At 42.0% G+C, this 23,280-nt stretch overlaps 1 protein-coding gene and 1 long non-coding RNA gene across 2 annotated transcripts in view; both read left to right on the top strand.

The window, feature by feature from the left end:
* The window catches only part of PGGT1B (protein geranylgeranyltransferase type I subunit beta), a 94,278-nt gene extending 77,913 nt beyond the window's left edge, over positions 1 to 16,365 (top strand). The window contains 4 exon segments of the mRNA XM_069775096.1: positions 10,801 to 10,985; positions 11,259 to 11,367; positions 15,648 to 15,779; positions 15,782 to 16,365. Of these exon segments, the coding sequence (XP_069631197.1) occupies positions 10,801 to 10,985; positions 11,259 to 11,367; positions 15,648 to 15,779; positions 15,782 to 15,828 (473 nt within the window). The 3' untranslated portion in view covers positions 15,829 to 16,365.
* The window catches only part of LOC138683379 (uncharacterized), a 224,933-nt gene that overhangs the window by 132,769 nt on the left and 68,884 nt on the right, over positions 1 to 23,280 (top strand). The gene's annotated exons all lie outside the window — the stretch shown is intronic.

The following is a 23,280-nucleotide window of genomic DNA, read 5'->3' as shown; positions in this document are numbered from 1 at the left end:
ATTTGTAATTTAGAAATTTTTGTATTATCGGTACTAACTGTTTCCGACTTGCCAGTTTTAGGGGGTATTGTTTAATTCTTACCAGACTCGATCCTGGCTTTAAATCAATTCTCACAGGCTCTGCTCTTTTGGATTTACCAGGAACTTCCCCAGCTGAGACGACTGGAATTACAGCATTATTTACTTTGACTGGTATGATCCTCTGCTTTCGGTGACCGTCCTGTAACAACAAAGCCACTGCTTCAGTATGTTTAGTTTCTGGAATTAGAATTTTAATCTCACCATTTTAAAATTTAATTTCTGCTTCCAATTTCTCAAGTAGGTCTCTCCCTAACAGGTGTTTAGGAGAATTTGGCAAATACAGAAACTGATGAGTGACCCTTTGCTTTCCTAATTTCATTGTCAAAGGTTTAAAGCAGGGTCTAGTCTTTCGTTCACCTGTCGCACCAACAACACTAATTTCTTCAGAACTTAATTCCCCCTCTAAGGTGTTTAAAACTGAAAAGGTGGCTCCAGTGTCAACTAAAAATTCAATTTTCTGTTCTCCAAGGTTAGCTGTAACCAGAGGTTCTGCTGGGAGACTCCCCTCCGGTCCCCGTCAGATACTTTCACTCAACTTTCCCAAGAAAGGGGGAACTTGCTGAGATTGTGCGGTTGAAATTGGGATCACTTGTGACCTTGTAGGTCTCAGGGGACATTCCCCTTTCCAGTGTCCTTCCTGTTTACAGTATGCACACTGATTCGGTCCCAGGGGCTGATTTAATCCCACTGGTGACCCCAATCCAGTTCCTCTCCCTTGTCCCATTCTTCGACCACATACCCTTCTTCGAGGAATAACTCCTCTGCCTCGTCCCACACCAGCTCCTACTTCCAGAGCAGCTATTAACCTTGCATTCATTTTACTCTGTAATTCATCTCTATTTCTATATGCCACCCAAGCAACTTCTAATAATTTTCCCCAATCCCGAGAATCTGCTCCTTGTAATTTTTTGTAATTTCCTTCTGATATCATCAGAGGATTGTCCTATAAATAAAGGAGCCAATTGAGCTTTTCCTTCTTCAGACTCAGGATCCATATTAGTATATTTCCTAGCAGCATCTTTTAATCTGCTTAGAAATTCAGTGGGAGACTCTTTTCTGTCTTGTTTAATTTCATATAATTTAGACATGTTAATTGCCTTAGGCATAGCATTTCTGATTCCGAATAGAATCCATTTTTAATATTGATCCAGCAGTCTTCTCTGAGCCAAATTATTAGGATCTCATTTGGGATCAGTAGATGGAAAATTTTGTTCCTCTGTTCCCTATAATACTCCAGAAGCCACTTGTGCTTTTACCTGGGTTTTAGCAACCCTCTGGATCATATCTCTTTCTGTACTATCAAAAAATACATACATTATTACTTGTATATCTTTCTAATCAGGATCCTGAGTCTGAATCATTGTTTCAAAAGCATGGGCTGTTTGATCAGGGTTTTCCTGATAGCTCCCAGCTGCTATTTTCCAATTATTTAAATCCACAACAGAAACATTTTTGCCCAATACTACATGCAGAACAACACTTTTTGAGCTTATTGTCACCTTTTTTGTTTCCTTCTTTTTCTAAAGATAGCACAAAAGGATCGCTGGGTGGTATATTCATTCCACAATCCTTTTGTCACTCAGGATGAGTCTTTAAGGTAAAGAACAAATCACAATACATAACTTCATCCCATTTCTGCTCATGTCTCAAAAATAACATTAGTTGTAACATGGTGTTATAATTTTGTGTCCCATTCACAGGCCACTTTTCCCCTTCATCAAGCTTATACAGAGGCCACCAATGATTACAATATTTAATCAAATCTTCTCTCCTCATGTTACTACCCGAAACTCCCCCCAGTTGTTTCCAGTGCTTTAAAACACACCCCAGAGGTGATTTTTTAGGGAGTTCACTTGATTGTCCTGTTCCCATTATCAACACCTTCAATATACAAAAATCAGAAATCGGAAAGTCAAATATCAGAGCCTAAGTCAAAATACCAAACAGAATCAATCAGAGATCCAAGGTCATATCCAAAATCAATAGTCAAATACCAAAGCCTTAATCAAAGTACCGAGACCAAACCAGATGGGTATCTCTGCCTTCAATCAGCGAGACAACTACTCTTTATCAGAGAAGTGCTTCTACCAGAATACCAGACTTTTAAGGATCCTTTTATATCTCTTCCTTGCTGACCTCTCTTAGTCAGGCTTACAGGTAAGAGTACCAGTCCAGACCAGAATACCAGAACCAGGTTAATCAAAAGAATGCCTTTAAATAAAATCTTACCAGTGGCCTTGGCTTGTGAGCCCGGGGAACGGGGATCAAGGGTCTCCCCGAGAAATCTCGGTGCCGGCTGGAGGTCCTGCGATCCCACGTCCGTCGAGTCTCAGAAGCCTTGTCCCATCTGGGTCACCAAAATGATACCGAAAAAGCCAGTCGAAGAAACTCTCTAAGACTCATTTTGGAGTTTTAGAAAGCAGGCATTCTTTATTGCAGCGCTGGATTCACGGGGGATAGTTCCACCTAGCGTGCATACCACAGCTTTAGCACTAACAGGTTATATAGAATAACTAATTGCATATTAATCAGATTAGTATACATATACATAAAAATGATTGCAACTGATTATCTTAGTACTGCCTACATCCGATCATGCGCAATGAAGGATCCATTTGAGTCGAAGGGCTGCTTTTGCGACCACCGACCCATTTGAAGTTCTTGCTGGCTGTCCTTGAAGTCTTTATTCCTGTCCTTGTTCTTTGATCTTGAAGCTTAACGCAGCTTCAGTCACATGTGGTCAGTTTCAACATTGTTCTCATCTAGCGTACAGGAACATCTAGTCATAAGAGCCAAGAACTGCCAAACTTATGAGGAACTACCTCTACTAGTTAATTGCTTGGCTATACTTTTGTCTATTGTTTCAATCATAGTGTTAGGATAAGGTTTCTAATAATTATTTACCAAATCTCACTTTTACAGTCACCTAGCAGCAAACCAGTTTCCACAGCTGGTACAAAATATTAAAACCTTAAAAGTTTGAAGAAACCGTATGAAATGTATGGACATATGCTGTCAGTGGGTTGAGATAAAGACAGTTTAATAGGGAAAGCAAAAGCTGTGCGCGCAAGCAAAGCTTAATAAGTAATTCATTCACTATTTCCCATCAATAGGCAGGTGTTCAGCCGATTCCAGGAAAGCAGGGCTTCATTAAGCGTTATGGTGACTTAGGAAGACAAACGCCATAACTCCAAATGTCCCCCCCTTTCTTCTTCTTCCCCCAGCTTTTTATTGCTGAGCATGATGTCATATGGCATGGAATATCCCTTTGGTTAGTTGGGGTCAGCTGTCCCAGCTGTGTCTCCTCCCAACTTCTTGTGTACCTTCAGCCTCCTTGCTCGACAGGGCAGTGTGTGAAAGAGAGAAGGCCTTGACTCTGTGTAAGCACTGTTCAGCAATAGCTAAAACATGGATGTGTTATCAACACTGGTTTGGTCAAAATTCCAAAACACAGCACTATATAAGCTGCTATGAAGAAAATTAACTCCATACCAGCCAAAACCAGTACACCAATTAAAATAGATCTGGGTGGTGAGAAAGACAAAAACTGAAACAGCTTTCCCTCACCCTCCCCTCCCTTCTTCCCAGGCACAACTTCCCTCCTTCATTCCAGACTCCTCTTCCCTGCCCTGCCTCCCCCCATACTGCCACAGCAGCTCAGGGGAGATGGGGAGTGGGGGGTTACCGAGAGTTCATACCACTTCATCTCTGCCACTACTTCCTCCTCGCACCTTTTCCGTGATCCAGCATTGGTCCTTCCCACTGTCACGACCCAGACTGGACAGACCAGGGAGTCGTGTTTTATTCGAAATTCCCTCAGGCTAAATTAAGGTGAAACGACACCAAACGATCAGTTATAGATTTTATTCATGACAGAAGCAAACTGAACTGGGGAGGCGTGGTAGTAGGTGGCAGGGTTTCTCACAACAGGAATTGCCATAAGACTACTTCTGTAAACCTTGTAAGGAGATCCCTCCCGTTGAGTCACGAGGTTCAGAGCAGACCCCCTTGCTTTTCAGACTCCTCCTCAGAGAAGGGCCCAGTGGTGGCTGGATCTACTCTTAGTCTCAGACTTGGTCAACGGTTTATATCTTGAAACGGATGAGATGTAGGGATTGTGGAAAAGGAAAAGGAAAGAGAAGAAGACAGAGAGAGAAAAAGGAAGAGAGAAAGATTTCGCCGGTCCTGGGTCCAGCGTTGGTTCAGTCAGCCGAGGGATCCAGTCAGCCGAGGGGTCCAGTCCCGGTGGGCTTGTGTGCCTGGGGCTTCAGTTTGTGCCCTTTTATCATCCTTGCCCCTCCTTCGGGCAGGCACCCGAACTCGTCAGGTTAATGAGCAGTTTGTGAGCCTTTGGGCTTGGGGGTCATTTGTGGAGCAACTTCTCCTCCCCTGCAGACACTGCCATTGTTTGATCTTTGTATCAGAACAGCTTATCAGAACAGGGAGCTGCCCACCCTCCAGCATGCCCTTCCCCTCCTGTTGCTGATGTCTGAGCTGATGGGCTTTTCACCTTGGTTCCCTGCTGTGCAGGGTTTGTCTTTAAGCAGAACTTGCCCCACCGCAATGTTTGAGATATTAACTCTTTCAGTCTCTCACACCCATGGGCTGCAGTCCTTGAGGATAAGACTGCTCCAGTGTGGGTCCTCCATGGGCTGCAGTTCCTGCCAGGAGCATGCTCCAGCATGGGCTCTCCACAGGTTGCAGTTTCCTTCAGAGCATATCCATATCTGCTCTGGCATAGTCCTTTCCACTGGCTGCAGGGGGACAACCTGCTTCACCATGGTCTTTTCCACGGCCTGCAGGGGAATCTCTGCTCCAGCACCTGGAGCACCTCCTCCCCCTCCTTCTTCATTGACTTTACTGTTTGCAGGGTTGTTTCTCATGCTTTGTTTTTCTTCCTTCCTCCTCTCTCACAACTGCTGTGCAATGTGTTTTACCCTTTCTTAAAAATGTTATCACAGAGGTCGTAGAATCATAGAATAGTTTAGGTTGGAAAAGACCCTTAAGATCATCGAGTCCAACTATAAACCTAACACTGCCAAGTCCACCACTAAACCCTAAGCACCACACTTACATGTCTTTTAAATACCTCCAGGGATGGTGACTCAACCACTTCCCTGGGCAGCCTGTTCCAATGCTTGACAACCCTCTCAGTAAAGAAATTTTTCCTAATATCCAATCTAAACCTCCTCTGGTGCAACTTGAGGTCATTTCCTCTCGTCCTATCACTTGTTACTAGGGAAAAGAGACCAACATCCACCTTGCTACTTTCAGGTAGTTGTAGAGAGTGATAAGGTCTCCCCTGAGCCTTCTTTTCTCCAGGCTAAACAACCCCAGTTCCCTCAGCTGCTCCTCATAAGACTTGTGCTCCAGGCCCTTCACTAACTTCATTGCCCTTCTTTGGACACGCTCCAGCACCTCAATGTCTTTCCCGTAGTGAGGGGCCCAAAACTGAACACAGTATTCGAGGTGCAGCCTCACCAGTGCCGAGTACAGGGGGACAATCACTTCTCTACTCCTGCTGGCCACACTATTTCTGATACAGGCCAGGATGCCATTGGCCTTTTTGGCCACCTGGGCACACTGCTGGCTCATATTCAGCCAACTGTCAACCAGCACCCCCAGGTCCTTTTACACCAGGCAGCTTTCCAGCTGCTCTTCCCCAAGCCTGTAGCATTGCATGGGGTTGCTGTGACCCAAGTGCAGGACCCGGCACTTGGCCTTGTTGAACCTCATACAATTGGCCTCGGCCCATTGATCCAGCCTGTCCAGATCCCTCTGTAGAGCCTTCCTACCCTCAAGCAGATCAACCCTGCCTCCCAACTTGGTGTCATCTGCAAACTTACTGAGGGTGCACTCACTCCCCTCGTCCAGATCATTGATAAAGATATTAAACAGAACTGGCTCCAGTACTGAGCCCTGGGGAACACCACTTGTGACTGGCCGCCAACTGGATTTAACTCCACTTTCTCAGGACGATGACTCAGGTTTGCTGATTCCCAGGTCAGGATTAAGGTGAAACAACACCAGGGATCCTTTAACTCACAAAACTCAACTTTTATTTGCTCACAACAAGAATTGGCATGAAACTATGCCAGTGAACTGTATAACATGCTAACCGTACAACACCAAACATATACTACAGGCCTTGTTTATTTGGGGATCAGTTCAGGGAAGACAATAAGGAGAGCCTTCCCATTGAGTCATGAGGTTCAGAGTAGACCCCCTTGCTTTCTAGACTCCGTCTCAGAGAGGAGCCTAGGGGCAGCTAGATCCACTCCTAGTCCCAGACTTGCTCAACAGTTTATGTCTAAAGGGATGAGGTGTAGGGATTACGGGGAAAAAAAAGGAGCGAGAGAGAAGAGAGAGAAAAGAGAAAGATTTCACCAGTCCTGGGTCCAGTGTTGGTTCAGTCAGTTGAGGGGTCCAGTCAGCGGAAGGGTCCAGTTCCAGTGGGCATGCGTACATGGGGCTTCAGTTTGCGTCCTTTTATAATCTCCTTGCCCCTCCTTTGGGCGGGCACTCGAACTCATTAAGCTAATTAGTTCTCATGCACGGTTTGTGCTTCCAAAACCTTCGGGAAATGGGTGGGTGGGCTTGGGGGGTCGTTTGGGGAGCAACTTCTCCCTCCCTGCAAGTACGACTGTTCTTTGACCTTTGGCCATATATGGTGAGCTGCCCTGCTCAGCGTATCAGAACACAGAACTGGGAATTGCGTACCCTCCAGCATGCTCTCCCTGCCCTGTTGCCTGCCTGTGGTTCCTTGCTGTGCAGGGTTTGTTGTTATGCAGAGTTCCTCTTTAAGCAGAACTTGCCCCACCACAATGTTTGAGACATTAACTCCTTTGGTCTCTGACACTCCACCACAACTCTTTGGGCCCAGCCATCCAGCCAGGTTTTTACCCAGCAAAGAGTATGCCTGTCCAAGCCATGAGCAGCCAGTTTCTCCAGAAGAATGCTGTGGGAAACAGTGTCAAAGGTTTTACTGAAGTCCAGGTAAACAACATCCACAGCCTTTCCCTCATCCACTAAGCAGGTCATCTTGTCATAGAAGAAGATCAGGTTAGTCAAGCAGGACCTGCCTTTCATAAACCCATGCTGACTGTGCCTGATCACCTGCTTGTCCTGTATGTGCCGTGTGATGGCACTCAAGATGATCTGCTCCATAACCTCCCCCAGCACCAAGGTCAGACTGACAGGCCCGTAGTTCCCCAGATCCTCCTTCTGGCCCTTCTTATAGATGGGCGTCACATTTGCTAACCTCCAGTCAACTGGGACCTCCCCGGTTAGCCAGGACTGCTGATAAATGATGGAAAGTGGCTTGGTGAGCACTTCCACCAGCTCCCTCCGTACCCTTGGCTAGATCCCATCTGGCCCCATAGACTTGTGTATGTCTAAATGGTGTAGCAGGTCGCTAACCATTTCCCCTTGGATTATGGGGACTTCATCCTGCTCCTTGTCCCTGTCTTCCAGCTCAGGGGGCTGGGTACCCCGAGAACAACTGGTCTTACTATTAAAGACTGAGGCAAAGAAGTTCCTCATCCTTTGTCACTATGTTTCCCCCCACATCCAATAAAGGATGGAGATTCTCCTAAGCCCTCCTTTTGTTGTTAATGTATTTATAGAAACATTTTTTATTGTCTTTTACAGCAGTAAATGGAAATGGCTGGAAATTATTCTGTCCAGCACAGGGGCAGCCCCTGATCTCTTGTCATAGAGGCCACCCCTGCAGCCCCTCTGCTACCAAGACCTTGCCACATACAACCAATATATGTGGTAGAGATAGTTCACTAGTGAAGGCACACACACAACATTCTTTAAATTCACAAGCACATGCACATTTGTGGATTCCCCAAGTACCAGCCAGCCCCTCTATACGTCTGTGTCACCCAACGCTACACGGACAGGCAGGTTCTTTTAAGGATCCTTGGTAGAATGAAAATTGGCCACAGGGTTGTAGTTATATTTAGAGCTTTATTATTACATAATGATTTTAGTAATCAGCGTAGCTTATCATTACCTAGAATTTCTAGTAATTAGCATAGCTTTACTATTACCTAAAATTTCAGTTACCTAGACTTTTCAGTCACCTGGACTTTTCAGTTACCTGGACCGTCTGCAGATCATGTTAAATTCTTAATAATCAGCATGCAATACAATAATCATAATCTAGACTCTGACTTTAAAAAAGTAGACAAGTCATTCACTCAATCCTCGGAGGAAGAAGAACGATGGAGGCGGTGTCACAATACTCTAGCCAACCGTGAGGGTGTTCCCCTTTCCCTCTCCATCACAGTGCAGGCATCCTCTGTATCACACCAGGAAGCATGAAGGCCTTAGCAGACTGGCTGCTGTTAGATCTCCTTCAAAAGCCTTTTGGATAAGCTGATATATTTATATCTCTCCATCTGGGAGTTTAGTCTTTTCCATTTCCAAAGTTAGTGGATTCTGAAGAGGCTGCCAGACAATAAATATGCAAGAATTTTGTCTGCAAGAGACAGCAAGCTGCAGATGGCAATAGCTGCATAATGATCTTTATCTCTTCCTGTCCATTGTGTCCTGCCTACCTGTTGCTCTCCCTTTGACCTAATGGTGCTTCTCCCAGCATACATCAGGTCTTAGCATGAGCTGTGTGTTAGCCAAAATCTGAGCAAGAGTTGAGTGAACAGTCACAGGAGGCATCCCTGACCACTGGGGGATCACGGGTTTTGCCATCCAGAATATTTCATGTGCTGTTACGCTTCCCTATTCCATAATGGGTGTCACCATATCTTGGCAACAATGCTGTACCAGGTGTCAGGAGCAGGGGGCACTGGTCACACCCTGGTAGCACTGCCCAGACCCTTGCAAACTTGCAAAGTCCAACTTTGCCTGTGGTTTCCTGATAGCCCATCAATTAGTGTGACTGACCTGGTTTGTTTCCTGTCTTTGTCTCCATTGTGTTTGCCTGTCAGGTTTGTGTGTTGTCGTGGTTTAACCCCAGCCAGCAACTAAGCACCACGCAGCCGCTCACTCACTCCCCCCCATCCAGTGGGATGGGGGAGAAAATCAGGAAAAGAAGTAAAACCCATGGGTTGAGATAAGAACAGTTTAATAGAACAGAAAAGAAGAAACTAATAATGATAAAAATAACACTAATAAAATGACAACAGCAATAATGAAAGGATTGAAATGTACAAATGATGCGCAGTGCAATTGCTCACCACCCGCCAATCGACACCCAGCTAGTCCCCGAGCAGCGATTCCCTGCCCCCACTTCCCAGTTCCTAAACTAGATGGGACATCACATGGTATAGAATACCCTGTTCACCAGTTTGGGTCAGGTGCCCTGGCTGTGTCCTGTGCCAACTTCTTGTGCCCCTCCAGCTTTCTCGCTGGCTGGGGATGAGAAGCTGAAAAATCCTTGACTTTAGACTAAACACTACTTAGCAACAACTGAAAACATCAGTGTTATCAACATTCTTCTCATACTGAACTCAAAACATAGCACTGTACCAGCTACTAGGAAGACAGTTAACTCTATCCCAGCTGAAACCAGGACATGTGTCTATGTTTTGTTTATGGCTTCCCCCTTTTCCTCATTTGACAAGGTCTTTGATCATATAATCTTAATGGAATAAACATTCCCACACTCCATATATCTTTACCAATTAGTGTGACTGACCTGGTTTGGTTCTCGTCACTGCCTCCCTTATTGTTTGTTGGTTAGGTTTGTTTCTCTATATATTTTCTTGTTTATGGCTTCCCCCTTTTTCTTAATATCCCCTTTTGCATTGAAAAGGCCCTTGACCAGATACCCTTAAAGGAACAGGCTCTCTTTCCTTTCACACACTGTTACAATACTGGCACTCACGCAGATATGAACAGCACAGACAACCTGATGCTGTTCCTCATCTCCAGTTGATCAAGATAGTCATTTCATCCAGCAGCTGGCCCCTAGACCCCTGACAAAGTTGAAAAATTTAAATTATACCCCTACATATTTTAAAATGTAGTTAAATAAGTTGCTGTAGAATGCTAGCGATAACAAATATCATTACTTCAGTATCCTTCCTGCATTTCAACATCAGAATGAAAAATAATCCTAGATTTTCTAGTGTCATAATAGTGTAACAGTGGATCTTGTTCCCCATGTCTTGTATCAACAGCTTACTTCCAGGCTGTAATTATATGATTACAGGTAATAGAATGAGCTTTGATGGGTTTTTAAAAGTGATGGCAATGATACACAGACAGAAAATATGAGTTTCTCTTCTAATTTCAAATTTTACCTTGCAGTTTCCTTAGCAATAAAAAAAATCCTTAGAAGCATAATTTGTGTGTTTGCTACAACCAGGGGAATCCTCCAGTTTTTTCATAGCATTAACCACGTATTTTGGATTGGGGGGGGTTGTTTTGGGGTTTTGGGTTTTTTTTGCTTACTGCTTGTCAGACACTTACCCTTCAGTTTATTTTTCTTCTCTGGGGAGTTGTGTCTGTGACTGCCTTTGGCATCTCTGCTTCAGTCTGATAGTCTGGTTGCTGGTTTCCCATTAGCTCTCTTGTGCAAGTAACATATCAAGAAATGTCTTCTGTTGCATTACCATTTACTCATTCCTGTTGTACCCCTTTTAGAAATCCATTGATATTACCCTAGTTAAAATTCTGATTGAGATCATACAGGCTTCAGTGAAAATCTGAGTATCTTAAAACATTGCATAAACAACTGTTTCCTCATAGGTGGTTCTACATTTTGTGGTATTGCATCGCTGTGTTTGATGGGTAAACTGGAGGAAGTTTTTTCAGAAAAAGAACTGAACAGGATAAGAAGGTGGTGTATAATGAGACAACAGAATGGCTACAATGGACGACCCAACAAACCTGTAGACACCTGCTATTCCTTTTGGGTGGGAGCAACTTTGAAGGTAGTGTACAGAAAACCTACAGGATAGTTACTGCCTTGTTTTGATTTCTTTAACCATCTTGTTTTACTTGGAAAAATTACATATTTGGCACAAGTACAAGAATATGCAAAGATCACTATAAAAGGTTTTTATCTTGAAAAAATGCAGGATAAGGAGGTTTAACAGATTAGTGCTATATTGCACTACTTATCTATGTAAATAGACATTATCTTTTAATATTTAAAAATATACTCAAGTTTAGTATATTACTGTAACATTCTAACTCCTTTTCAGCTCTTGAACATATTCCAATATACAAATTTTGAGAGAAACCGCAATTACATCCTGTCAACTCAAGATCGTCTTGTTGGTGGATTTGCCAAATGGCCAGATAGCCATCCAGGTAAATTTACTTCTCAAAATTATGGTGAGTGTCTTTTAAGCTACAAATATATTCCAGCAGTCAAATATCTGAGAGGTGTAAGAGAGGTTTTTTTTTCCCCAGTCTCCTTCAAATAATGGAAAAACCCCCAAACCTTAAAATATGAGATTTTCATGATTTAGAGGGAAAGGGATATAGTTTTTCCTTGTTAAGCATCAGAGGAAGTGAGCTGCTATCAATTAAGGCTATCACCAAAACAATATCACTGTCTGTTTAGAGCTGGACAAGCTTTTCCATATGTGTTTAACCATTCTAATTAAAAATCATACTCTGCAGTGGATTTCTTTGTAAAGGGTCTGAGTAAAATATTTCAGAATGTTTATTTCCTTAAGAAATGAGTCCTTTGAGCTTATTCAGAAATCTTTGATGTATTTAAAAATACTCAACTCGGTTTAGATGATAGTTACATATTATGATTTACAGATTGTAATTACACATAGAAATTATACATAGTATATCTGAAATAGCTATTGGTTGCATTTTGGAAGTGGAAACTGATAATTTGAAAAGATGCTAGAATTCAAAAGAGATACTGTAAAGATATGAAAACAAACTTTGTTCCAGTAGTAATGTTCAGTGGCATTTTGTACAGAGAAGATAAACAGTCCATAAACTCACCAAACAAGATAAAAACATAGTTATGATAAAGGAGGAGACTGTTCAGAATCTGCACAGAGATATTTCAGCATGGCATCATTTCATTTTGAAGAACAGTTGACAATTTGCCAGAGTGGACTCACACTGATAATATAGTGCTCATGACATGCTTCCCCCCCCTGAAAACCAGTTTAGGATTCCTGATGACTAGCTATATTTGGTGTACATTATGTAGACCAATCAGTATCACTTTGAGGAAATATTTCTGTTTGTCTTGATGAGCTGTTTACTTAGGAGGTTAGGAAGAAAAACAGCATGTTTAAAACCCCAATCATGTAAAAAGTTCCTCAACCTGTCTTTTAAGATAGTTTGATATAAGATTTGAGGAAGGCAAGACTACTAATAAAGCTGTTTGCTTTGATTTGTATGGTGTTCCTGTCCGTACACTACTGTTTCCTATAAAGCAAGCTTTTCCTGTCTCTTAAACTGTCTTTTGAGAGTAAGCTACTTTTAAACTTGAATGCTCTGGCTGGCCACAGAAATGGAACAAGAAGATTGAACTAGAGTACTAAGGATTAACTAGATTGCTGCTTTATGAATGTACAGAAGTTTTGCTGATGTGCCAGTTTTTTTCTAGCTCTGACAATTTATAGAATATGTCTTATAAGATTGCATATCTTCTGGGAAAAACTTGTTTGGTGTTTCCTTTGGTACCGTTGAATTTTAATGGTGTAGGATTTTTACAGAAAAACCAAATCAGTTTATACTGTGATAGGTGGGTTTATTGCAGTGTTCTTTCCTCAGGCAGATGGTGACGTAATTCTGTGTTCATGTTTTGAAGAAAAGTAGTAAAAAAAGTTAATGCAGTTTTAATCTGAAGAATGACTGTAAATGCAGCATCATTTTATTTTTTTATGGATCTGTAGTTTCAATGCCATATATACACAGCTGAGCTTCCTACAAGATCAGTCTACTATCTGAAAGCCAAGCTGTCTTTTTGAATGCAATAAAGATTTCCCACTTTATTAATGTGAAGTGTCTGTGCAGCTCCATTGTTTTCAGAAGCCTACTGATGGTTAAATGTACACAGTCCTCTTGACTTCCATGTAAATGCAAAATGTGAAGATAATGAGACTGGTATGGGTCATGTCACAAATGAGTTAATAGTTCTGTTGAGGTTGAATAAAGACAGAAATGATTCATTCTCCTTGAAGCATTTGGCTTTTGTAAAGCTGAGACTAGTGGCCTCAGTTTGGTTTTGTTGCAAAACATATGTGACAGAATATGCCAGGGAAAGGTTGCAAAATAAGCATATGCAATTTTTTCATAGGTGCTTTCTAAAATAGATTCAGTATTTGAACTTCTGTAGCTCCTACTTTATGCAAAAAGCTCTGTTTAAATATTACATGGACTACCAAAATTGCAAGTAACTTTTCACAACTGATGATTCAGGAAAATATTATTTTGTAGTCCTGATGTTCCCATGCTAACAGATGTTAATACGTTTTTGGTTCTAGAGGTAGCAGTGTTTCTTGATTTAAAATAGCGTTTGGACCAGTGTGCTTGTTGAGCAGTGATCTTAGAAAACTATTTCTTGCCTTTGAAAATCAATCTGAAAAGTCAAAAGTCTTTTAAATGCTAGTAATCCTCTGAAACCATGAGCATACCAAAGTGAATCGCAAAAAGACTATTGTTTAGTTTTTAGTAGTCTCTACAGGTAAGCATCCACATAGGGTTGTCAAACGCAGAAAAGGCTATCAGAAGTTTCCTGATAAAAAGCAGTTAGATCTGCTATCTTATGTTAATGATACTTATTACAAATATTAAACCCCCAAACATTAGGGTTCTACAGAGCTGGGGATTTTGTTAGAACACATACCTAAGTAATTAATTAATTTTTTTCTAGATTTTAGCATAAATCATGATAAGATTTAAATAAATTTAAATAGATTTCTCTTAAACTACTAGATGTACTGCTGATGCATCTCACTTGATATCTTTAAATGATATACAATACAAAAGAATTGGAAACGTGTGAATTACAGGTGATGCAAAAGAAAGATTAAAATATCTAACATGATAAAAAGAGAAGGAGAGGATGAAAATGAGTGTGCATATTTACTAAATGTAAAACACTGAAGTGAGATTTGCACTAGTAGAAGTATAAATCCACCTTATACTTTTGTTTGTTTTTAAGACAGCTGCTCCGTAGTTGTGAGATTGTGTACTGCCATGTATTTGTGAGTTGCTCATGAAACAAAACATTTGGACCTATGTTTTTCAGCCTTGAAAAGCCTTGCACTTTTTACAGCTTTAGAGAGAAGTGCACAGGCTGCATAGGTGTGTTATGGCTACAATGGAGTTGTGCATTAAGTTGTTATGGATTTGCACAAGTGTAGAACTTTGTGGTTCAACTCACCAAATATCCCTATATAGGTAATTAGGTTTGTATATGGAGTTTAGTGAGTATCAATACAGCTTTCCATAGGAGTTAATATAGTATATTTCCTGAAGTTGAGCTTTCCTTGCCTGACATACTTTCTGCAAGGTCTAATAGGGACTATATCTACCAAATGTGCTTTTGTCTGCATGTTAATGCTGATAAGCAGAAGCCATCTTTCAGAGAAGGCATCTGGCTAGCAAGACTCTAGCCATATAACTTCTTGTAATATCATTTTAGTCAGATATGAAATTAGTGATACCTCCAAAAGATTACCAAGTGTTGAGAATTTGGAAGGGACACATTAAGGTCACATCCTCTTTCCATCTTTAGGCTGTGATTTCTTGGGTGGATAATCCAACCTAATGGGTTATTGTTGCCCAGAGAAGGCAGGCTGACTCCTCTTCCTCCCAGCTTCCTTAAGTACAGCTGCATGTCCTTTCCCCTTTTTGCACTAGATTTGGTGTATATTGAACACTTCTGCAAACCAGTTTAATTCACTAAAATGTCAGAAAGCTGTCCAATTTTTCCTGCTCGGGTTAGTTTTCTTCCATGTTTTCTGAATTACTTTAAGTCATAGAGGGTGTTGAGCAAGCTCTAGTGCTGGTATAAGATAGGCAGCAGGAGAGCTGTGGGATGGGGAAATAAGAGCATCTCATCTCTGCTGATCAAGCTACTTCATTAATTCATATCCTTAGGGTATTTTCTCTGGAAGGGGGGAGATTAAGGAAAGTAATGTTTTTTTTCATACTTCTAAATCTTGCTGTTTGGCTACTGGTGCTAATTTTGGTGTTTCAATAGTCAGCTGTCCACTAAGTAGCCAGCTATCCACCTGACCTTTCATTTGCAAAAAAAATTCCTTCACATTGTGTGTGGGGGAAGATTTACTCTGTTGAAGGAAATGTATTTACAGCTCCTCAAATGATTTTGCTGTTTGGCCTGAGAATTCAGAAGAAATTAAGTAGTGGGCAAGAATTGTTATAAAATAAAACAGACTCTAGTCTTGGAGATTGCACACCATCATTTCATGCTGGAGGGTTTGGGCAGAAATTCTTCTCTTGTTTCAAATCCTAAGTTTAAAATGTAGCATCTGTTTGTTTTCCTTGGTTGTAATTATTCAGGGGTTTTGGAATCCAGGAACAGTTGGCTGTTACAGCCTGACAGAAACATAATATTCTTTTTTCATTTTCCATCCTGCTTTCAGATGCTTTACATGCCTACTTTGGGATTTGTGGCTTGTCGTTAATTGGAGAAACTGGTATTTGCAAAGTTCATCCTGCCCTGAATATAAGCACAAGAACCTCAGAGCACCTTCACCATCTCCATCAGATCTGGAAAGCAAGGACTCTAAACAGTGTTCAGACAACACGCACATCTCTACATGAATGATTTAGACTTGATTTTAGTTCTGATAGAATAATTGTATCCCAAGGTTAAAAGCCATGTATAACCACTGTGCTCTTTTAAGTGCTGAAGTCATACAATCAGATCTGTGTTGCTGGCATCATTTTGATAGGTAATTGCCTCCAGACAGTTATTCTGCACTGGGGAAAAAGGAAATATTTTGGATATATAGAAGTTTGTCACCACAGATGGTAGAGATCTTCAAATGGCTTTACTTCTAAGAAATACCTTGAGGCAATTGAATTTAATTTTTATTTTTTATTTTTAAAATTCGTGCATACTGTGTCAAAATATATAATGGGAAAGTATTTTCAAAAATCTGTTTACATATTATACAGTATAGCACAGAACCTTGAAGTTCTTTATTACATTAATGACTGACATATTTTGGGGGAAAGAATCTCCCATATTAAGTCACAGTTAAAAGTTACCTTTTATCATCTATTTTCAGATTCCATAAACTTTGTTTGTTTTTTTTAAGTAGATACAAATAAAATTATTTTATTCAATATACTGGACTTTTAAAGTTGTGTGGCCTTACTAAATGTATTTCATAATTCTACTGAGTAGCTTCTATACAGATGCAGTGAATCATTAGCCAGACACAGTGTTTTGGACTGAAATATTCTCTTCATGGGATATTAATGAGAGTACAGTGTATTGATGTATAGCATTAAGAGATATTCAGCACAGAACAGCTGTGTGTGAGAGAAGCATTAGAACCTCATGAGGTTCAACAAGGCGAAGTGCAAGGTCCTGCACCTGGGTCAGGGCAATCCCCAGTATCAATACAGAATGGCTGGTGAACTGATTGACAGCAGCCCTGCGGAGAAGGACTTGGGGATACTGGTGGATGAAAAATTGGACATGAGCCAGCAATGTGTGCTTGCAGCCCAGAAAGCCAACCGTATCCTGGGCTGCATCAAAAGAAGCATGGCCAGCAGGTCAAGGGAGGTGATTCTCCCCCTCCGCTCTGGTGAGACCCCACCTGTAGTGCTGCATCCAGCTCTGGAGTCCTCAATACAAGAAAGACATGGACCTGTTGGAGTGGGTCCAGAGGAGGGCCACGAAAACAATCAGAGGGCTGGAACACTTCTCCTATGAAGAAAGCCTGAGAGAGTTGGGATTGTTCATCTTGGAGAAGAGAAGGCTCCGGGGAGACCTTATTGCAGCCTTTCAATATATAAAGGGGGCTTATAAGAAAGATGGAAAAAGACTTTTTACCAGGGACTGTAGCAATAGGACAAGGGGTAATGGTTTTAAACTAAAAGAGGGTAGATTCAGACTAGATATAAGGAAGAATTTTTTTATGATGAGGATGGTGGGACACTGGAACAGGTTGCCCAGAGAGGTTGTGGATGTCCCATCCCTGGAAACATTCAAGGTCAGGTTGGATGGGGCTCTGAGCAACCTGATCTAGTAGAAGATGTCCCCACTCATTGCCAGGGGTTTGGACTAGATGACCTTTAAAGCTCCCTTCCAACCCAAACCATTCTATGAGTCTATGATGCCCCCTGCGCTGCTTGGGGTTGGGCAGGGGGAGGAGGTAGAGGAGTTGGGAATTAAGGAGCAAAGTTGAGCCAGTGAAGAAGGGCAGGATGCAGGAACAACCACAAAACCACGGATGAAATGCAAAGAGTAAATTTATTCTTGTTACCTTGCCAACTGGGGGATCCCTGAAGCAGCACTCAGGTAGAGGCACACAAGCGGGGATGCAGGCACTGCAGAGCTCAGTCCATGCTAGAGAATCACCAAACCTGCTGGTTTTGCCTGTTTCTTAGGGATTCGCATAGGTGTAGTTTTCCGCTGTGCTTTGGCCTTTCCCACAGCAGGGTAGGAATTTCAAGCATGTACAATAGGGTGCCTCTAAGTCTATCACAGGCCTATGTTATCTAAACACAGATGTTCTACTTGTCAAACACACAAGGATAAACAACAATCAGAATGATATATGTATTTTTCTACACCCCAGCTGCAAGTGACTTGAGCGTGTTTACAATCCTTCTGCCAATCTTCAGTTATTATCCCACATTCCACCCCCTTGCTCAAGGGACCACTTCTGCTGGGGCTGGCAAAGCTGGAAGTGTCCATTTGGGCTTGCGGGGTGTAGGGCAGGGTAATTTACAGAAGCATGTAATAAACACATATAGAAAAAGGAATAAACATATCCCTACCATAATGCTTTGAATCAGGTGTCCCACCCATCCTGTCAGGGAATTAAACCACTCAGCTAGCCAGGCACCACCAGTAGATTGTTTCATTTGATGCATTAAGTCCTGAAGATGTTGAATGTCATCCTCTACGCTGGTTGATTCATCAGTTATGTTGAAGCAACACATGCCTTCAAAATCGGAGCAGTGTTTATGGTGTCAAAGGAGGAAATAGTCCACTGGCAATTGATTTTGTAATGCTCCTTAGCATACAGCCGTTACCCACTCGGAAAGAATAGCAATGAGGAACATTAATATCAAAAGCACTTAGCATAGTATAATTCTGTAATACAGCTACTGGGGTTGGCAGGCCAATGAAACACATTGTCAAAAGATCTGCAGCTGTTAATCCTCTCTCAATACAAAAGGCAGATGAGTTAGTTAAAGTACAGGCTAACCAAATCTAAGTATTTACATTTTGATCTCATGGAATTGTATCCAGGGCATGTGCCTGTAGTACAAGACTACAAAGCACAATGAGCCAACCTGTTATAGGAGAGGAAAACAGGAGTGTCGTCTCCTTCCAATAATACATATGCCATTGCTCCAGCTCCTTCAGCTAATATCACTCTGGGTTTGATAACCTGATGTGGGGTAATTGCCCACACAGATTGGAGAGCTATGGCTTGTGCTTTTTCAGACTGAACTTCAATTTGATGTCGGGTTCGCGACACCAATAACACCATTCCTATGCTATCTCCTCTAGATAAGGCACAGGTATTTGTCAAAGATACCTGAAATACAAGAACTCGAGAATCTGATATCAACAGGGGATGTAAAATAAGAGGAGAAGTTGGGGTACAGAACCATGCGTCATTCTCAGGGGTTATTATATGAACCTTCACGCCTAGACTAATAGGTTGCGGTCCCACCACACAATCCGTCAGTGTAAACAATTCCATTTCCCCTGTAGTTAATATTTTGGGAGAAATACCATCTGGAAGAATTTCAATCCTCACCATGTTTTGTACTGGAGGTGTTGTAATACGATCATAGGGTGTTTGATTATGAATATTCTGGCTGTTTAACAAAAAAACTGCTTTAGTAAGATGTGAACTCCAATGTTGTAAAGTTTTAGTACTGGTTAGCTTTTTTAATTGTTCCTTCAACATCCCATTCCTTCTTTCAATCAAGCCATTAGCTTGGGGATGGTAGGCATTGTGGAATATCCAATCTATCCCTAGCCCTTGAGCCCAATCAAGGGCTCCAAGTGGAATACCACTTGGAACACCAAGTGTTCCTTGGTCACTTTGTATATGGTGAGGAGGTCCGTATTGATGAATGAGTTGTTCTAGTGCTTCAATTGTGTTATGTTGATTAGCATACTTGGTGGGTTTAGCAAAAAAAAGTCCTGACACTGTATCCACAGCAGTGAATACATATTGCCACCCCTTCGACAGGGGCAGGGGGTCCATGTAATTGACCTGCCAGATATTTAAGGCCCACTGACCCAGTTTTCCCCATGGCCTATATAATGCCCTTAAATGTAGCTGCGTACAAGTAGTACAATTATGTGCACGTGTTTTATAAATATGTAATGGCAGAGGGGTTTGATTGTGAGCAATATCCCATGCGCACACAGTATAAGCTGATCGATGTCCACAAGCTATATGCGCATTTATAGCTTGAGCATTGTTGCATTAAAGGGTAAAGGAAGTTTGGCAGAAAATAAACCCCCTTGCGCTCCAGCTTATCCTCATATGTCAGAGGGGCTGGGGGCGGCTAGGTTTAGTTTCTGAGTAATGTTCAATTCAGCACTATAAGTCTGGTCGCATTAAATATGCTGAACTATCACGATTACGGATGCACTAATAGTGTACTGCACTCTTGGCTTAGCCGTGTTCAACGCACGAGAATTACCAGACTCAGGGAGTTTGGTTGCGTTAACGAACTATCACGACTAGATTAATGAGCAGCGCAGTTTATTAAAGCAACAGTACAGGTTCTTTTGGATTGCCGGTGATAAATACACTGTCTGCAAAGCACGTGCAAATAATAATACAGTCGACTACAAGCACATAATATTATGAAAGAAAAGAGCTCTAAAGAATTCTAAGTTTCCCGGGGAAGCACTCGGTACAACCAAATGTTCGAATCTCACCCAATAGGTATCCCTATGGGGGGAAGAGAGGTTCAGCCCGTCGACTGATCCCAGAAGTCAGCGATGCCCTCCCGACTTGTCTATGATGGTGTCTTCCCTAATAGTCTTCCTCCTTTTGGGTCTTTTTATCCTCTTTTTCCTTTTAGGTGGAGCTTGAGTGACTCTAGTCATACATACCTTTACTTTGATTGGTATAAAGTTCTCTCACTTTGCTTTTAAAGGTATATGCTGGAGAAAATTCAGAGCGCATGCTCCATGGGGGGGTAGTTGCACCTTGGAGGTGGGTAGCTTTTGGGATGGAGGTGTGGTTTGGTATTATAATGATATTATAATGAGCAAAGATCACCCAAAGGACATGGTGTTGCATGTCAGTACCCCAGAACTGGGCACATGTGATATAAATCAGTAGTAGGGCATTAGGTCAACAGAACCCCCATTATTTTACCTCCTTGCTTCAGTGGATTCAATGCAGGGACCAACCGTTCTAGTTCTTATTGTTCCAGTTCCCTATCCCTGCAATCACAGAGCCTGGCCATGGCATCTCCACTCTGCTCCACCCTCCGTGTTGCTTTTCAGAGTCAGCACACCAAGCTCCCCTGGTGTTGCTAACATCTAAAGTTGCAGGTTATGTTGCTTAGGGAACTACCATGGAACCAATTCTTTTCGTGTCCATTGCATTCCACCTTGGAGGTTCACCTTCCTTTGAGGGGGGTGCGTGTCATATCGATAAGTCACCTCCAGCAATCATTCCACAAGCATGTACTTCGTCAGAGGTCTTATCATCTACTTCCCTATTATTTTGTGACTCAAGTGAATCATCTTTTTGATGAACTGAGACATGCCTTACTTTTAAAGGATAACTTTGTACATATTGCCAAATTTGTTGCTATATATCTGCCCCCCCCCATATAGGGTATTTTTGTACATGCCAATCCTCTTGGGCCCAGTGGGGTAATCACATTGTGAGACTTCTGTATGCAACCCAACTGTCAGTGTATAAGTAATGTGCCTTCCCTTCCAGGATAGCAAGAGATGCTGCAACCAATTCAGCCCACTGACTAGATGCCTGTAAACCTGTTTGCCATAATATAATTCCTGGTAGTGGAGCATATACAACTGGTCTCCATTGTCTTTGTCCAGTTGCCATGTATGTTGCACTTCCATCGGTAAACCGGGTATCTTTTTTGTGCTCTTCTATTAACTCGTCATAAAGGGGAGCCTCCTCCACAGGAGATGTAGGAATATCTCCAAGGGAAAGAGTTTCCCCCAGTGTGGACATATGATTAAATGATACAGTTCCTAGAAGAGTGGCGTGTGGAGTGGTGACGTGGTTTTCCTGGTAGAAATCATTGCTGTAAATAACGTTTCCATTTCCAATGTGTGGCTGCCTGAGCTACCCCTGCATGGGCCTTAACAGAATCATCAGTAATCCACCCATGAATAGGTATGGGTGTGTGTACAGTCATGCTATCTTGGTCTGTGATTCTTTCAGTTTCTTGTAGTGCCCAAACTACAGCTAAAATTTGTTTTTCTATCACAGTATAATGTACAGAGGAGTCTTGTAATGCCTTGGACCAAAATCCTACAGGTTCTTTCTGATTTTTTGGCCCAGTCATCTGCCACAATCCCCATGAGACTATATCATCTAGAATCATTACTTCTAATTCAAAAGGATATCCTCACCTAGGAGTGTATAATTGCGCATGCTCAATCAAAGCATCTTTGCAGGCATCAAAGGCTTCTTGTTGCTTGGTCCACTGCCAAAGAACCTTCTTCCTAGTTCATTTCTTCAGAGGGTGCATTAATACCACCAGATGTAGGATAAACGTTCTCCAGTACCCTAAAAGTCCCAAAAAGGTTTGTAACTGTTTTACTGTCGTTCGTACAGGAAATCACTGGACTGTTTGCTGTACCTTATTTGGTATTTCTCTCATCTGTCCATGCCAAACTATTCACAAAAACTGTACAGTAGTACTATGGCCCTGTATTTTCTTTGGACTAATTGCCCAGCCTCGGTCCTGTAAATGTGCTTTCAGTGATTCAGCAGCTGCTTCAATTTCTTGTTGTGACTGACATAATCAATAGATCATCAATATAACAGTAAACAGTACCGGTACCTGACCGTAGTGCTATATTAGCTGCTATCATTTGGTATCAAATGGAGGGACTGTGCTTGTATCCCTGAAGCAAAACTTGGAAAGTATATTGCTTTTGTTGCCAGGTAAAGGTAAACTGTTCTTGGCTTTCTGAAGCAACGGCTATCGAAAAGAAAGCATTAGCAAGATCTATCACCACCTTCCAGGGTTGTAAATTTTTGCTAATTTTTTTCTATAAGAGTAACCATGTCTGGTACTGTAACTGCAAGTGGGGGGGTGACTTTATTCAATTCTCTGTAATCTACAGTCATTCTCCAAGTGCCATCTGTTTTTTGAACAGGCCAAATAGGATTTTTAAAAGCAGTCATGGTTTCCTTAACTATTCCAACTTGCTGAAGTGCCTGAATGGTTTGAGTAATTTCCTCCTCCCCCCTGGAATACGATAGTGTTTTACAGTTACCACCTTGGTAGGCACGGGCAGCACAACAGCATCCCACTTTGAGAATCTACACAAGACAGTTATAGATCGAATAACGAATCCTGCTTGAGAAGTCCCAAAACAGAAGCAACCATTTAAAGTTTCAACTGTTCATCCTGCCAACACATCAATACCCAAGATATATTCTTTAATTGGGGCAATTAACACCGTCGCGGTAAATGGAGTGGCAGTTCCTATTGTTAAGGTAACCTTAGCTTGGAGGGGAGGAGTCAGATTTCCCCCCAGTCCACAGATCTGTGATGTGGCTTCTTTATTATTATTACTATGTAATACAGTAGCTTCAGCTCCAGTATCCACCAGAGCTAATACATGTAAAATCCCCCCAGACTGCCACTCTATAGTTAAAGGAACATAGGGGCTTCAGTCCCCCTCACAGTAAGAGGCTACAGTAGTGGCAATTTTGGGGGACCTGCCAAACCTTCATTTCTGCTGTTTTGGCATTTGCCAGGTAGTGCCTTGCCTTGAGGTGGCAGGCAGAGTGGAGGGTGGGCACGGAGTTGGCGGCTGGGCCAGGGGCAGTCGGCTAT

The sequence above is a fragment of the Haliaeetus albicilla genome, chromosome W (assembly GCF_947461875.1).
Source record: "Haliaeetus albicilla chromosome W, bHalAlb1.1, whole genome shotgun sequence".
NCBI classification, from domain to species: Eukaryota; Metazoa; Chordata; class Aves; order Accipitriformes; family Accipitridae; genus Haliaeetus; species Haliaeetus albicilla.
The sequence above is the reverse complement of the archived record's forward strand: the minus strand, read 5'-3'. Positions and strand labels throughout refer to the sequence as shown.